This window comes from Lissotriton helveticus, chromosome 9 (genome assembly GCF_964261635.1).
Source record: "Lissotriton helveticus chromosome 9, aLisHel1.1, whole genome shotgun sequence".
Classification (NCBI taxonomy): domain Eukaryota; kingdom Metazoa; phylum Chordata; class Amphibia; order Caudata; family Salamandridae; genus Lissotriton; species Lissotriton helveticus.
The window spans coordinates 869450124-869468446 of NC_136070.1; the positions used below are offsets into that span (position 1 = coordinate 869450124).

The window sequence follows — 18323 nt, forward strand, 5'->3', positions numbered from 1 at the left end:
ACCTATTGTAAATTGATGTATGGATTAGTGACTCCATGATTGACTGGTTTGGGTTACTTATCAGACCCAAGTTCAGTGCACTGAGTGTGCCCAGGGCTTGTAAACCAAATGCTGCTGGTGGGCTTGCAGCACAGGCTGTGCCACCCACAGAATCAGCCTGTAAAAGTGTGTCTCAGGTCTGCCATTGCAGATCCTGTGTGCAGTCTGGTACTGCCATGCTGACTGAGCAAGTGCACCCACTTGCCAGTCCCTACACCTTCCCTTTTCTTCATATCAGACACCCCTATGGTAGGCCCAAGGGCAGGGTGCATTTTAAGTATAAGGTAGGACTAGCCCTGATGTGTGTGGCATGTCCTAATAGTGAATTACAGCCATTTTCGTGTTTTCACTATTGCAAGGCTATCTATTCCCATAGGCCAGAATGGGCAGTTTGATTACTACATCTTACAATCCTAAATGACTCAGGGAACTAGGTAGAAATTCGAGTTTAGTATGCATGAACTCAGAATGATAAAATGTGTATTTTAGTGAAGTTGGTTTTAACATTCTGTGTTTGAAAATACCAATTTTAGAAAGTAGGTATTTTCTTGTCTAACTATCCAAGACTGCCTCTGCTAGGTTGTGTATTCCTTGTCTGGAGTTTTGAGTAACAGGGGCTGGGGGATTCCAGAAAACAGGGTGAGTCAGCCCAGTGCTGAATAGAGAGATCTGCATCTAGATGGGAGGGAGGAGTTGCACCTGGGACCTGAATAGGGTTGTCCTTCCCTCCACAATGCTGGCTCCACCTCCTGTGGTGCGTCTGATGTCTCTGCCCTGCACTGTGAAAGGAAAGAAGGAGTCGTGTAAACAGAGTGCTCCAGGACTGACCAGAACTGGTTTGGACTAGGCAAAGGCCTCTCTGCCTTCAGAGAAAAAAGAGAAACTGTGTATAAAAGAGGGGACCCAGACCCCAGAGAATTAGATCACTTTGGACAACAAGAGGAAACCTTTGCAGAGGGGTTGAACCAGAGAGACTGAGGAGAGACTATCCCTAAGCTGAAGTGCTGCTTGAGGGATTGGCCTGCAGTGGTTGCCTGACTGACAAAGAAAGGAGAGAGGAACTTTGTGTACTTTCATCAACTTGTAAGGATCTTCAAGGGGATGAGAAAAGAGCTTGCCTCCTGCTGAAGTCTCAGGGACAACAGACTTCACTCACCAGCTCCCCAAGAGTTCTTTGAAAGTGCCTGTTGAACTGCGTGTTGCAAAGAGCTGGTAGCGCCACTCACAAGCAAGAAGCGTGACGCCGAACTGCTGCTTCACAACACGAGAGCACCTCGCATCATCGGAGAAGAAGATCGACGTCGCAGTAGACGCTGCCGCATCATTGGAAAGCGTGTCGCAGGGCCTGTCGCGGCTCGGATCGTTGCCGAAGCGCATCGCCGGAGAAGAGGATCAACGTCGCACCAGACGCCACCGCATCACCGGCAAGTGTGTTGCAGGGCCTGTCACGGCTCGCATCGTTGTCAAAGCACCGTGCATCGCCGGAGAAGAGGATCGATGTCGCAGCAGCCACCGCCGCATCACCGGGAAGCGTGTCGCAGGGCCTGTCGCAGCTCGCATCATTGTCAAAGCACCGCGCATCACCGGAGAAGAAGGTTGACGTCCCAGCAGATGCCGCCGCATCACCGGGAAGCATGTCACAGGGCCTGTCACGATCCGCATCAAGAAGAAGACGACATCTTTATTTCTTTGCACCTAAACCTCATCACATCACGGCGTTGCTCGCCGCATCGCCACGGAAGCGCAGTAAGAAACCAACGTATCACCGTCCCCTACGCAGCAGTAGGGAACCGACGCATTGACTCAAAGTGTCGCATTCTAAGATCTAAAGAGAACTAAGCTAATTCTACCATTTTGAGTACAGTATGGTGGATTTTGTAGTTTGTGGTCTTGTGTTAAGTCTATATAAAGAATACTTTTTTTAATACTACAACTGGTGTGGTGTCCATCTGTAGTGTTGTCACTGGATTACTGTATGTGTTTACAAATACTTTACACACTGCCTCCGAGATAAGCCTGTCTGCTCGTGCCAAGCTACCAAGGGGGTGAGCAGGGGTTATTTTAGGAGGGTACCCCCTTATCCTGACTAGACGCAAGGGTCCCTATTTGTCACAGGTACCTACCTATGCCAACTAGAGACCCCCAAATTTAACAAGCAGGAATGCTCAAAGAGACATCAGAGGAAAGGAAAACTCTTTCCTTTCCCCCAATGCCTCTTTGTTTCTAAAATTCCCCCCTCCCTGAGGAGACACTCACCTTCTCGTGTGGACGCGCTGGAAGCAAATGCTGTGCGCGCTGATGTCATTAGATGATGTGGAGGAGGGGGCGGGGCAGTGGAGGGGCTTCCGCTGTCCTCCCCGGTGGGGGCAGCATGATCGGTGGTCCTCAGGGAGAGCACCAGCACTTCCCCTGTGGGTGTGTGTTAGGACGGCCGGGAGCCGTCCTGAGCACAGGCCCACCGTGTCTCAGGGCGGCTCCCGGGCGTCCTGAGCACCAAAAGGGTTAAATCCAATTTCAACAAATATTATTGTTTGTGTGCTACCTAGTTTTATCAGTGAAACTGCACATCTGTGCAAATTAAGTTGCTGTTTTATTGGAAAATGTGCTGTTTGTTAGCAGTGCACTACCATACCATGTTCCAGTAATACATTTGAAACGGATGTATGACGTTACGACGCATACTTTTACAACGCCTACCTTTACAACACAATTTTTACAACGCAGGATCCTTTACAAAGAATGCCTTTACAACGCATGACATTACATCGCAGATGCTATTTCAACGCATGCCATTACAACGTAAGTATAGGTAAGTATATAATATTATTAAAAAATGTAATTAAAATTAATTTAATTTAATTTTATTTTTATTTTACTTTCATTTTCTTTTTATATATTTTTTTAAAATAATGTAGGTGTTTTAAAATAATATTCTAACTCGATAGGGGAGTAATAGTAGGGTAAGTGCTGGATAGTGTAGGGGTAAAAATTACTATTCTAACTCCAGGGGGGTGTAATAGTAGGGTAAGTGCTGGATAGTGTAGGGGTAAAATGTACTATTCTAACTCCATGGGGGTGTAATAGTAGGGTAAGTACTGGATACTGTAGGGGTAAAATTTACTATTCTAACTCCAGGGGGTGTAATAGTAGGGTAAGTGCTGGATAGTGTAGGGGTAAAAGTTACTATTCTAACTCCAGGGGGTGTAATAGTAGGGTAAGTGCTGGATAGTGTAGGGGTAAAAATGACTATTCTAACTCCAGGGGGGTGTAATAGTAGGGTAAGTGCTGGATAGTGTAGGGGTAGAAAATTACTATTCTAACTCCAGGGGGTGTAATAGTAGGGTAAGTGCTGGATAGTGTAGGGGTAAAAATTACTATTCTAACTCCAGGGGGGGTGTAGTAGTAGGGTAAGTGCTGGATAGTGTAGGGGTAAAAATTAATATTCTAACTCCAGGGGGGTGTAATAGTAGGGTAAGTGCTGGATAGTGTAGGGGTAAAAATTACTATTCTAACTCCAGGGGGGTGTAATAGTAGGGTAAGTGCTGGATAGTGTAGGGGTAACATTTTTAATTAATATTAACATTACTTAAATTAAGTTTTTTTAATGATTTTTGTTAATATATATTAAATAATTAATATTTAATTAATTTTTTTAATTAAATAAAATGTTTATTAGAATTATATACTTACCTATACTTACGTTGTAATGGCATGCGTTGTAAAGGCATCTGCGATGTAATATCATGCGTTGTAAAGACATTAGTTGTAAAGGTAGTTCGTGGTAAAAGTTGCGTTGAAACGGTTGTTTCCCGTCACCTTCTAGCACAAAAACAATCCTCTGAGGCTTGTTCCTCTTTCTAAGTATGCTGCACAATACAACACCCTTAGAAAAAGGAAAGAACAAGGAGAAATAAAGAAAATGTTCCTAGTTGCGCCGCGTTTGGCAAGGTGTAGCATTTTGCCCCAATTCCAGGTTTACGGGTCTTGGGAAATCTGGGAAGGCACCAAAATCCATTTGTGGATGCGTGGGTAAACGCAAAGGAGCTGCAGGAGCGCTGGAAGGACACGGCTACAGGGGCTTGAGATAGACCGAGCCACTGGTGGACACGTGATCTTGAGACACGGGTCCGTTATAGCGCATGGTTGCTGGTATGCACTGACTTGGCAACCATCAGGTCTTTTGAATGATTTAGTGTGAAAATTGAGAATAGAGAACCCCACACTGCCCTGATGAAGTTGCTGGAATGTTGAGCAACGAAACATGTTGGCATGAAGTAAATAAGTATGGTATATAGTTAACCATTTTTAATTGGGAGGGTTTGCAGCAGTGGAATAAAGTTGGATAGCCAGCAAACCTCACCAGATTTTTAGTTTTGCAAACCGAATGCACTGGTTCTCTTTGGGGTTCTAGGTGCATACATATGTAGTTATTTTGAATAGTGAACATATTGGTTTCTGTTCACTATTATTGCACCTCACAAATATTATTGATGCACATGACAATTTTTCGCTTTCTTTCTTTACACACCACAAAGAGAGAGTGACCAATGATGAGAAGTGGGTAGACTGGTAATTGCTAGCTAGGAACCCCCTCGGGTGGTGCTACCGTGAGGCACTCTCTCTCTTTGCTCACTATATATTTTTGCTTCGCAGTGAGAAGTGGCCTGTTGAGACATTTTTTATATAGAATATACACCTCGACCTAAGGGACCAGTGCTAATTTACACATCCGTGGGATTTAGAAAAACTATGGTGTATCAGATCCTTTCAGTAGGTCCTTTTATATAGGTGTTGTGAATAGGTAAGGCTCCATATTGTTGCCATTTAGTTGAGTGGGGGGCGGCCTTACCTTATATCCCCCTAACACTACTATTGATTGATTAATGCGTGGGAACACCCAAGCCCCAGCCATGGATTGCCTTACCAGGGCAGTGTAACACAAGACAGCGACTTGTTACCTTGCGTTATTACAGATGTACCAAGCAACGCAAGGCCAAGCATGGTGGGTTTCTGTTGTTTGGCAAATCTGACATAAGTATTGCATTTACATTGCGACACCATGTGACATAAGGTCAACACAGTTCTATGATAAATCTGTCCCTAAATGTATAAGTTGAGGACCAGATTTGGCATCGGGGTTGCATAACTTTTTTGGTACAACCTGACACAAAATAGTATCTATTAAATCTCATAATGCGCTCAAATGTACTCATTATAGACCTTGTAAACATATGTGTGAGGTGTTAAGGTTTGATGTCACTTTCTGTGAGGTCTTGGGTTGTGATGCCACTTCCTGTGATGCCACGCGCTGTGATGGAGCATGATGTCACGCGCTGTGATGTCATGCACCTTTAGTATGTCAATTGCATACTGCCAAACGTGGTTAGTCCCCCCACTTCATTTTTTAGGACTTGTGCCCTGTATGACAAATGTAAAAACAACAGGTGATGGACAGAATGCAGAACAATGTCATACATTCTCCCCAGTACAGAGATCTGGGCCTAAATCCATCGTTTTTTTGCTCACCATGCCTTTCCAGTTTGAACCCAGCCATATGCAAAATCTAGCCCATTCTTTTCTTTATTGGCTCTGATTCGAACTTTAACAGATATTTGTTTTAAAGTGCACAACATGTTATTGCCTGGAACCACAAAAAATCCGAATTGATGAACAGATACCATGTCAACATAAAATACTTAGGGATATCATCATACTGAACACGGGTATGTGCCCATATAGAGCTATTCAAGGCATTATGTAGGTTAGCAGTTTTTGTTTTCTGGACTTAGATGTAGCAATCAATATGTGTGTGTGTCATGTGTTGGAACTGCTAAAATGTTAGCAATTGCATCAACTGTAATTGTGTGGTACCAATCTGAACATAATTAAGCATTATAGAGTAATGAGGAAAATATGTACGGACTCTAAAGATTGAGGAGTTTTGGTGGATATCATTACACTATAGATTAGTGTGTTATGGTGCCATTTGGGTATTCGGTCAAGTTTTCTGAGGGATGGTGCAAATCTGGTAGGAACTGAAGATTTTTTTGTGACAGTTCAATTAGTATGCGCTTTTACATTACAAAACGAGTGTGTGATAGGGAAAACCTGAATGCACTAATGATTAAGGAGTGTTGGTACAACTCAGGACAAGCCCTACGGATTACTAAATAGTATATATCTAAAGATGCAATTAGGGTTAAACAGTGACGTTGCATATGTAAACAAGTACTATTTATCACTAATTGATGTGATAATCTTAGCTTGTCCAATGGTAGTAATATTCCTAAACTATAGGCATGTTTGCCTACTGTGCAACCTTTTGAATAATGCTTGAACTAGCATTAGAGACGTATGCTTTGAGGTTGCTGAAAATTTAGGAACCAGAAATCTGACTTTGTTAACTCTATTATAATGCCTGTCAATTTTTTTTTAAATAATTAATTAATGTATTGTAATTTACGGATCTCTTAGAATTAGTTCTAAGTAACCGGGACAATCAACGTCTAATGTAGATTTTCCTAGTATTTATGACGGAAAGTCTTAATTTTATTAAAGACACGGAGGTGAGTATTATGCTTTCTAATCTTGCATATATTTGCACAGCAGCCAAGATAAGCAAAAAACTACAGTTCCCAGAGGGCCAGAGAACAAACTGGGCCATGGTAATGAGAAAAAACGAGAATACAGTAACCAATCACATTAGACCTAGCAGATAAAGAACCTAACTGACTGCGCAGCTTCCTCTTTTCGCTGTCGAGCAAGTCATATAATGTCATCAAATAAAGGCAAAATTAAGGACAGAGCCAAAGTCCAGGAACATAAATCTTGCAGCAGGGAAATCCAAGGGAGAATACCAAACAGGACATCAGAAGAAGGAGCCAGGAGCACTGGAGCTGGAGAACGAGGAGGTGAGGACCGTAGGAGCCGAAGGGTAGGTCTCCTAAGATGAAGCCGGTGGCAGGGCTGGATTCGCTGTAGGGAGGGAGAAACAAGAGTTAGTAATGTTGCGGCGGGATAATACTCGCCTCCGTGTCTTTAATAAAATTAAGACTTTCCGTCATAAATACTAGGAAAATCTACATTTTATGGCAAGACCGGAGGCTCCTATTATGCTTGTTTAAAGCATACTAACAACATCAGAAGCCAAGGTATGAACAGGTTTACAATAGAACATGCGAAAAATACTGTCATTAGACCAATCCGCTGATCTCAGAATGTCCTCTAATCGAGAGCCAGACCAAAAGGCTTTAGAAGCCATGGCTCCCCTGGCTGAATGAGCCCCGAAGACGGAGACATCAATTCCGGCAAGAGACATGACCCAACGGACCCAACGGGCAAGGGAAGGAGAGGAGACAGGGAGATGGGGTTTGCGAAAGGAAATCAGGAGTTGAGAATGAGAGGGCGTTCTGAGATCAGCAGTTCTGTCTTCGTAAACTTTTAAACATTGTCCAACACAGAGTTTGGGATGGGCTGGAAAATATGGATAAAACACTGAATCCAAGTTAGTCTTAGTTCGTCTGCGTATTTGAAACAATACACCTGTAGGAGAGAATTGGCGAGCAGAAATATCTAGAGCTTTAACATCAGAAACCCTCTTGATGGAAACTAAACACAGTAACATGGTAAGCTTGGCAGACAGCATTTTAAGTGAAAGAACAGAATTGTCAGGCCAATTTGTAAACAACTTAAAAACGACTGTAACATCCCATAAAGAAGTATACTTAGCCAACGGCGGTTTCGCACATCGAACTCCTTTCAAAAGACGACAAATGAGCGGATGAGCACCGACTGGTTTACCATCAATTTGGGAGTGGTTTAGAGAAATAGCTGAACGATAGAGATTTACAGTGCGATAGGCCTTACCTGCGCTGGCCTCAGAAGCGAGGAAATTAATGATAAAATTTAAAGGGGCTGAAATGGGATTGAGGTCCCTTTCCAAACACCAGCTTGCCCAAAGAGACCAGGCGGATTTGTATGCCTTGGAGGTGCCAGGGGCCCAGGCCTGGCTGATAAAGAGCGAAGCCTCTTGTGAAATGAGGACGTTAGAAGAGGAAGGCCGGAAACTTTCCAGGCCGACAACGTTAGGGAGTTGTCTAGAATGAGACTGTGTTGTTCGCCTTGAGGATTGAGTAAGAGATCCTGGAAGGGTGGAAGAAGGACCGGGAAGTCCACAGCCATCTCGAGCAGAGACGGGAACCAAACCTGAGCCTGCCAGAAAGGAGCTACAAGAACTAGGGACGAAAACTGGCGGCGAATTTGAGAGAGAACCCTGTTGATCATCAGAAAAGGGGGGAAGGCATAGTGCAGATGACGAGACCAATCCTGTAGGAAAGCGTCTGTCGCCAAAGCCATAGGGTCCGGTCGCCAGCTGAAGAACTGGGGCAATTGGGAGTTGAGCCGGGATGCAAAAAGATCGATAGAGAAAGGGCCCCAAAGATGGGAGAGAGAAAGGAAGACGGATGGACAAAGCTTCCAATCGCTGGAATCTCGAAGAAACCTCGAGTGCCAATCCGCCACGGTGTTGAGATCTCCAGGAAGATACTCCGCTGACAAGGAGAGGTGATGGGTGAGGCAGTATTCCCATAGACTTTTCGCTAAGTCCGCCAGAGGTTTGGACCTCGTCCCGCCAAGATGGTTGATATAGCGGACCGCAGAAACATTGTCCATACGGAGCAGGATGGAACAGCGAATCCTGTTCTTTGAAAGGCTTTTGATTGCAAAGGAGCCTGCAAGCATCTCTAAACAGTTGATGTGCAACTTGGACTCCTCGGCGGACCATGAACCTCCATTCGAGATTGGTCCACATCGGGCGCCCCAACCCGATAGGCTTGCATCTGATTCTAAGACAAGATCTGGGGCAGTGGCGAAGATAGTCCGGCCGTTCCACGCATCCAAATGGTCTATCCACCATTGAAGCTCGGTGCGGGATTCGGGGTCTAGGGCAACGAGATCCGAATAGGCGAGACCCTGTCGTAGATGCTTTATTTTTAGGCGCTGAAGAGCGCGATAATGAAGAGGGCCGGGGAAGATGGCTTGAATAGAAGAGGAGAGGAGACCGACGATCCTTGCCAGGGATCGGAGGGTCAAGAGAGATGACTGAAGAACGGAAACAATCTCCGCTTTGATTTTTGAAACTTTGGAGAGGGGAAGACGAAGGGACGCTGCCGCAGAGTCCACTAGAAAACCCAAGAATTCCATGTTCCGAGATGGGAGGAGAGATGACTTGTCTGTGTTGATGAGGAAACCCAGATCCGATAGAAGAGATTGTGTCAAAAGCAGGTCTGAGAGAAGAGTCCGCTTGTCGGAGTTCATGAGAAGGATATAGTCCAAGTATATAATCAGCCTTATGCCAAGGGATCGAAGATAAGCGACCACTGGCCTTAAGAGTTTTGTGAAGCACCAGGGCGCAGAAGACAAGCCGAAGGGAAGAGAGGTGAAACAGTAGTTGACACCTGCCCATTGGAACTGAAGAAACTTCCAATGGGAGCGATGAATAGGAACTGTGAGGTAAGCATCCTGAAGGTCCAAACGGACCATCCAGTCGTTCGGGCGAAGGGTGTCTCGTAGATGTAAAATCGTTTCCATTTTGAAATGGCGATAAACCACAAACTGATTGAACCACTTCAGATTGATTACAGTGCGGAGCTTTTTGTTTTTCTTTTGCACCAGAAAAATGGAGCTTAGAAAGCCTGAGGAGTCGAAGGGAAAAATCTGAATCGCTTGCTTTCGAAGAAGAGCATCGATTTCGCTTGAAATCTGAGAAGCCATGAGAGAGGAGAAGACTAGGGGAGGAGGGAAGAAAGTTTGGACGGGAGGGGAGAGAAATTCGATAAGGTAGCCTTGAACGGTGCTTAAGACCCAAGGGTCCGAACTGAGAGCAGACCATTTTGGAAGGAACAGTTGTAAACGACCCCCGACAGGAGGGGAAGAAGAGAGGCTTACCTTGTTGTTTGGAGTTGTTGTGACGATAGTTCCCTTGACCTCTGCCTCTGTAGCCACGGCCACGCTGGGGGTAAAATTGTGGCTTGTAGTCCTGGTTGTTATTGGACGACCCTCTGGAGCCTTGATTGTAGGGACGGCCGGAAGAGCGGCCCCTGCCTCTGCCGGCCCGTCCAAAAACCCGAGGGGCAAAAACCTTCTTTACGGTTTGTTGGGCTTTATCCAATGAAGCAAAAGTGGAGACAAATCTGCTGAGGTCACGAACCAAATTTTCTCCGAACAGGAGACCATTAGCCTTGGGGCCAGGATCCATAGGGGCGAGATTTGAGAGTTTCGGATCCAGCTTGATAAGAAGACCTTTGCGGCGCTCATGAGTAATTGCAGAATTTGCATTCCCTAGGAGACAAAAGGCGCGTTGAGCCCACATGGAGACCTTCTCTGCGGAGAGTTCTGTACCCTCTAAACGGGCGGATTCCGCCAAATCAAAGATACGGGCTAGAGGACCCACAACGTCTAATAACTTGTCTTGACAAGTGGACCAAGCCTTGTCTACCCCCCTGTGGGGGTCCTTGCCAAACTTAGAAAAAAAGGTGAGAAGAGGTTGGTCAATGGAAGGAACTAAAGTGATTTTGTCGGGAAGAGCCGGTTTCGGACACTCAGATTTGAGTCAGGATCTCACTGCGGACTCCAGAGGGAGGCACAATCTGGCCGAAATGTATTCACCGACGTGATGGGAAGGGAGCCACTCCGTGGAATTAGGGTGACGAATGGAAGAGGGGTCAAACATGGGAAAGCCTTCAGAGTCAAAGACTGGTTAAAAAGAAAAATAATCCAGTTTAGCAGACTTGGAAGGGGGGGTGGAAGGGTCAGCAATGTCAAACATGTCAAACAATTTATCAGCGTCGTCCATATTATCATCGCCATCATCATCAGTGTCCTGTATGGTGGAAATGACCAACTTTCTCCTAGGAGACTCTGCATGTTTATCTTTTTGTTTTCGTTTGCCCTCTGAACCAACAAACCCCTCCTTAGTAGGAGGCCTGGGAGGCGCTAAGTCCTCAGTCAAGAGCGAGGAAGACTCGCCAATCAGCGACGCTTTTTTGGAGGCACGAGCCTGAGCAGAGTGGTCCACCTTTCTTTTTCTGCTTTCCCCCGCAGATTGGGCCAATACTTTGGACATGATGCTTAACATGGAGTTCTCCATATTTTTTTACATTCTTTTCATAGAAACCTCTACAGCTGATTCAACAGAATTATTTATAAATTTACTTAAATCTTTTTTTAAATTTTGGGGGTCCTCAACAGGAACCTCTTCTGAGGAACTACCGTGTTCCATGGTCAGCTACTTAGTGAAAACGAACAGAAAAAACAAAAGAGGTAGGCGAGGGTTAAATTTCCCTGAAGGGGCGTGATAATGGGCGGGCCGAGCAGAGAGCGTCAGCCGGGCGGTAACAGAGTCTCCACAGGAAGCGGAGCGCTTGAGGACCGTAACTCCCAAGTGCGTAGGAGCCGGGGGCCAGAGAAACCACACGGAGGTGAGGGGAAGGCAGAGAAAGACACGCGAAGCAGAGCGAGTGAGCGCGAGTAGGCGCGAGCGAGCGCGAGTCAGCGCGAGGCAGGAAGCGACCAAGGGAGGCCGGGGGAGGGGGGTGGGAGGGAATACACTCCGGAGACGGGGACGCCCCATTGCTGGGGTAGCCATGCGCTATACAAGCAGATTTAACATAACATAACATAACATAACAAAAAGGCGCCGAGAGCGTCTAACCAGCAGCGCGAGGTCGCGCTTCACCAATATAGGGATACCAGATAAACGGGCATAAAATAAATCACTTCAACAGTATAGAAAAACTGAGAGCAAAAGATAAAGAACACTTATCTGACTGCGAGCAGCAAGAAAAGAGGAAGCTGCGCAGTCAGTTAGGTTCTTTATCTGCTAGGTCTAATGTGATTGGTTACTGTATTCTCGTTTTTTCTCATTCCCATGGCCCAGTTTGTTCTCTGGCCCTCTGGGAACTGTAGTTTTTTGCTTATCTTGGCTGCTGTGCAAATATATGCAAGATTAGAAAGCATAATAGGAGCCTCCGGTCTTGCCATAAAATTGACACATTATAGGCACTCTTGGCGCCCAACCATGCTGTAATGTTTGCACTTAAGAGTAATGGTGGATAATCTGGGCATGGTGATGTTGGACCCCGGTTAAATGCTTGTCTTTGCACAATGGTCTTAATTATTTGTCTTTTTCCATTATGACTTCTGTTCTCTGAGAGTTTAGCCTGCAAGATTGTTGCAGCCTGTATCCAGCCGTTCAGGCACTCTGTCACACATTTGTGCCCTTAGTCGCCTTTTCATCCACGCAACTGGGCCATTAATAATTCATGTCAGTTCATCGATCCTTGCACTGACTTATTACACATGTGATTAATTATCACATTCACTCATTCATTCATCCAGCCACACAACAATCACAAACTTGCCAACATGAAAAAAACACTTTCACTTATGAACACAGATGTACTTATTTGGGCTGTCCCTTTTGTTTTTGTAGTATTCTTATTAATCTTGTATTAACTACTAGTAGTAGTAGTAAATAATAGAGCGCCACATTCAAAACCAGGCTGCTTCAGGGCAAAAAACGCATCCGACAAGAAAGAAAGAACCAGTTAAGAAGAATGAATCAATTAACATATCGACATTCTTGTTGAGCATTACCAATACTAGTTATTTCTTTTTGCAGTTGTATATAGAGCGAACTAGAACCGAAACTATCAGGGCGCTTTAAAGGAGCACCAATTGGTACATGGCACAAGGTCATAAACAGTAAGCACAGATGTTAGAGCATGACAGTCACAGCTTATTTTATTTAAATAATTTAAACAAATAAATACATAAATAAATAAATAAATAAATAAATAAATAAACAGTAAGCACAAATACTTAGAGCATGACAGTTACAGCTTAAGTCCAAATAATCATATCGGTGCAAATCTGAACAACTTTCTGGTTCAAAATGAATACATAAATCCCATTTCCGTGATATCAGCTCCAGAAGCGATGTAGTCTTTTACACTCCAACATGGGGCCCGCTCAGATATTCTTAATGTCCGACGAGTGCAGTCTTGTCTTTTTCGCTGTATGTTTTAACCAATAGACTCCTGAAGGTTGCTCATTGGCTAATGGCGGACTAAGAGTTGAAGTTTAGCCAATGAGCGTGGGAATGCCAAAGTAAGGCTCTCACTCCCCGCGCGTTACGAACCAAAGAGAAGTGCTTACTGCTTTGTAAGAGGGTAGTGTTTACAACGGACTGATTGTCCCGCCCGTCTGTTTCTATCCCCACTGTGTACCGGTACCATGGCCTCCCTGTCGCATTCTAGGGCTCCGGATGCAGACTCTCGCCTTCGAAACCTGTTGCCCTCCCCGCCAGTTGGACCCTGCCGGAAACCGCGACTGCAGCGTGGTGCGGCGGAGTCCCAGCATCGGGTAGGAAGAGGGTAGCTGTGCATTTATCCCCGCCCCCTCCCATAACAGCTGTTTGACACCGCTCCTAAGCTGTTATGAACTGTACTTGTTTCGTATGGACACCTTTCAGTGCACTCGTCTGTTGGTGGGAGGTTCTTATATGCCGACATTTTAGACCTGGAAAGGAGTGTTGGGCAATCCAACAAATTAAAAGGGAGAGCAGAGCCAAGGATTTTGCTTGGCTCTTAGAGCCTGTGCACGAGCCGAGCCCTGAAAATGTTTGCTATGTAAATCATACAACAAACAGTACGTAAAATAGTATTAAAACAGTGTATTTCCTTGACATTTGCACGTTTTGAAATTAATACGTAACATTACAACTCTGCACTGGGAGGGACTTAGTAAAAGTGATAGTTTTTAAACATGAAATAAGAGACAAGACCGTTGTACTGTAAACCCCATAGTGGCCCAGATTATTATAAATCAACATTATAGCCTGCTAAATCAAATGCAATAGGTGCATGTACAACTGATATTCTGACCTCACATATTTGAAATTGCATTTTTGCACAGTAATAAAGAAAAAGGAATCTTGGGGAAATAAAATACTTTGCCACTGGATTAAAGCTAGCCTGGCTGATAAGGGGTGTTATCCTGAAACCAGTCCCAGGATGCTTGCTTACGGTCCAGGGAAGACCTGGAGTGTTAGTTCGGGCTGGACTGTTACCATAAGGAACAAGGTCAAAACTGATTTGCATATCGAAGGGTCTGAACTGGGGTGGAGAAGTGAGCTAAAAAGCGATGATGGATTCAACACAGATCTGTGACTGGGGGTGAGTGTCTGAAAAGTTTCAGCGCTCCGTCCATCATCTCCTTGTGTGTGCTTTGTTCGCCCTAAGTTGGCAGGGAATGCCCAGACGTGGGTCCCTTGCTCACTTTGTCACTTGATTCAAGCTAGCCTGGCTGATGAGTGGTGTATCCCCGAAACCGGTCAGGGAGGACCTGGCGTTGCAGTTCGGGAGGGACCGTTCCCCATTTGGAACAGGGTCAAGACTGATTTGCATATGGCTGGGTCTGAAGTGGGGTGGCAAAGTGATCTAAAAAACAATGATTGATTGATTCAACTCAGATCTGTTACTGGGGGTGAGTGTCTGAAAAGTTTCAGTGCTCTGTTCATCATCTCCTTGTTTTTGCTTTGTTCGCCCTAAATTGGCAGGGTATGCCCAGACTTGGGTTCCTTGCTCACTTTGCCACTGGATTCAAGCTACCCTGGCTGCTTATGGGTGTTACCACTGAACCGGTCCCAGGATGCTTGTTTCCTGTCCTGGAAAGACCTGGCGTGGCAGTTTGGGCTGGACTATTCCCATAATGAAGGTCTGTGACTGGGGCTGAGTGTCTGAAAAGTTTCAGCACTCGTCATTACATTGAAGAAGGAAAAAACACCTCGGGAGGTTCGGGAAGCTCTTCCTCAGCTCCAGAGGCTCAAAAACAAAAAGGAAATCCCTCTGCTGGAAACAGGATTTGTGGATCGTGTGCGGATGGAGGAACGGTTCCGTCCTCGGCACACAAGCACCACCGTGGGGGACAGAACCAACTCGTCCTCCACTGTGAAGGGAATAAAACTATTTTGCTACAACATGTTAAAGTTTGTTTTACTGGCTAATGCTAACTGAGCCTTAGTAAGGATTCAACGTCACCTAGTTTAAAAGGCTCCTGTATCATCTTATTTATTCTTTATTTGTAGGATTTGGGCTGGTTTCCCAATTCACTTGAAAGTTGCTCTTCAGCTGGCTGACTGACGCTGAAAGTTGTGCTAGTATTGCTGAGGTGTCGTCATGCAGGTCCGCTGCCACTGGTTTGTTGCTGCTGTAGCTGCGCTGTGATTGATTGACCGTTGCTGCACTGGAATTGTTTGTTGCTCTTTTGTTTATTTTCTGATGTTTTTGGACTATAATGTGTGAAAATGATGGGTATTGTCTTGAAAAAGCCTAAAGCTCCTAGTGTATCTGTTATGGAGGGGGTCTTCGTGTGCATGAGTACTCTTCTGGTGTTAAGGACGTGCAATTTCCATTAGAAGGTACCTTTTAATATTGGAAAGCAAAATTTTTGAAGACACACAATGTGTTACTGCTCTGTCCTGATTATGCAACTATTTAAACTGGTATAAACTGCCATTTGTCAATCTTTCAGTGAAAAAGAAGCTGTGTAGAAAGAGGTTCTGGGTTCTGTAAGACTTAACATTTATACCTCTCAGAGATCAAATATGCCCAAGCTCAACCCACTTGGGAGTGATGTGGACTACTCCCTCACCCCAGCACCCAGTGTCACATAGCATTCACAAATGTTAAGTCCCATCTTTGGCTACCGCATTTAGCTATGACATTTGTTTCCAGCAGTTCTTATGGTTATATGCATATACATTGACAGGTCAAAGTGCGTTGGTCTCCAGGTTAGTATTTGGCCAAATTGTACTCAAACACAGCTGATGCTGTGTTACATTTAATCAATCGATCAATCAGGGGAATTATAAGCACATTACCCACCCGTAAGGGCCTTAAAGCAGTGGGGAGTTGGTGGGGGGGGGGGGTCCGAAGGTCTGTTTAGCCGAAAAGCCAGGTCTTGAGGGTCTTTCTGAAGGTGTTCAGGGAGGGGGCGCGTCTGATTTCTGCTGGTAGCTTGTTCCATGTCTTGGCAGCGATGTGTGAGAGAAGGATCTTCCGCCTACTCTGGCTCTGTGGATGCGCGGAGTTTCGGCCAGTGCGAGATTGGAGGATCTGAGGTTTCTTTTGGGTACGTGGAAGTTTATTCTGTTGTTGAGGTATTCGGGTCCGTTGTTGTGTAGGCATTTGTAGGCGTGGGTGAGGATTTTGAAGGTGATTCTTTTCTCCTCTGGGAGCCAGTGGAGTGTTCGTAGGTGTTGGGTGATTTGTTTGTGTCGGGGTATGCCGAGGACGCGTCTGGCGGCGGTGTTCTGTGTTGGCTGGAGTTTGCGGAGTAGGGACTTGTTGATGCCGACATGGAGTGCGTTTCCATAGTCCACTCTGCTGGTGATGAGTCCGTGGGTGACTGTTTTCCTTGACTCAGGGGGATCCACTTGAAGGTCATGCGGAGGGTGTTAAAGCAGCTGGAGGTGACGGCGTTGACCTGTCGGTTCATGGTGAGTGATGAGTCGAGTACGATGCCGAGGTTCTTGCCGTGGTCTTGTCGGGTGATGCCGAGGGCGAGTCTGGCTGCGGTGTTCTGTATGGTCTGGAGTTTGCGGAGTAGGGACTTGTTGATAACGGCATTTAATGCGTTTCCATAGTCTAGTCTGCTGGTAATGAGTGCGTGGTGATCGTCTTCCTTGACTTGGGAGGATCCATTTGAAGGTCTTACAGAGTATGCGTAGGGCTTTAAAACGGCTGGATGTGACGGCGTTGACTTGTCGGTTCATGGTGACTGGGGAGTCAAGGATGATTCCCAGGTTCTTGGCGTGGTCTGAGGCGGTGGGTGGCTCCCAATGGCAGTCGGCCACAAGGTGTTGTCCCATGCTGAAGGGGTGGTTCCAAGGACAAGGACTTGTGTCTTCTTGGCGTTGAGTTTCAGACAGTGTTGGTCAACCAGTCTGCAACTTCTTGCATTCCTTTCTGGAAGTTGAGTTTGTGGGTGGTGGGGTCTCGGGTGAGGGAGAGGATGAGCTGGGTGTCTTCGGCGTAGGATACGATGCTGAGGCCGAATTTTCGCACGCTGGCTGTGAGGGGGGCTATTGAAGAGGGTCAGGCTCAGTGATGATCCCTGTGGGAATCCGCAGGTGACTTTCGTAGGATCAGAGAAGGGTGGTTTTCTGATTCTCTGGCTTCTTCCAGTGAGGAATGATCGGATGCAGTCCAGTGCTGTTCCTTGTATGCCGGAGTTGTGTAGTCTGGTGACTAGTGTGCGGTGAGAGACGGTGTCGAAGGCCGCTGATGGGTCGAGTAGGATGAGGGCTTCTGAGTGTCCTTGGTCCAGGAGGGTGTAGATGTCATCTGTGGCCGCGAGTAGGGAGGTCTCCGTGCTGTGGTTGCTTCGGAATTCGGATTGGGATGGGTCGAGGATGGAGTTCTCTTTGATGAACCGTGTCAGTTCTCTATTGACCATTATCTCTGCGACTGTGGCTGCGAAGGGGAGGAGCGGGATGGGCCGGTAGTTTTTGAGGTCGGTGGGGTCCGCAGTGGGCTTCTTGAGTAGGGGTCTGACTTCTGCACGTTTCTAGACGTCCGGGAAGGTGCCTGTTTTGAAGGTGGTGTTGATGGGGCGTTGCAGTTCTGGTGCGATGGTGTCCTCTGCTCTGTGGTAGAAGTGAGGAGGGCAGGGGTCGGTGGGGGCCCCTGAGTTGATGCCTGTCATGGTTGAGGCAGTGTCTTAGGTCGTGATGGGTCTCCAGTTAAAGATGGTGGGTTGGCTGTTGTCCTTGGGAGGGGGTGGAGGCTGTGGTGTCTGGAGGGTGGTCCTTGAAGTTGTCGTAGAGCCTTTTGATCTTGAGGTTGAAGAAGGTTCCGAGCTTGTTGCAGAGGTCTTGGGACGGGGTGATGTCTGTGGCTTAAAGCTAGGCACCTGTCTATGGAGCCCACAGTTGTGCCTATAAATATATTTGTTCGTGCACTCTGGTTTGTGTGTGTCCCAAGGCTATCAGTGCTGCGCAGGACTGTTGAGTCTTTCTGCTTTAGGCTCCACGCCATGCCAAGAGAGCAGCAACTGATGAATATCACCCGGATTAATGGAAATAAATTATAATATCGGAGCTGGTAATACAGTTCAAATATCAAAGGCTCCACTTATGTCGATCATCTCCAACTACTCTGAGCTAGGCAGGCATTGCAATTTGTAGAACATTGCTGTTATAAAGAGAAAGGGGCTTTCAACCC

The 18323-nt window shown here is 46.0% G+C and overlaps 1 protein-coding gene across 1 annotated transcript in view; it reads left to right on the forward strand.

Moving 5' to 3' along the window:
- Nucleotides 1-13188: 13188 nt before the first annotated feature.
- Nucleotides 13189-18323, forward strand: part of LOC144781934 (WD repeat-containing protein 62-like) — a 636677-nt gene continuing 631542 nt past the window's right edge. The window contains exon 1 of the mRNA XM_078661021.1: nt 13189-13461. Coding sequence (XP_078517147.1) covers nt 13333-13461 — 129 coding nt within the window. The 5' untranslated portion in view covers nt 13189-13332. The remainder of the gene's footprint in view (nt 13462-18323) is intronic.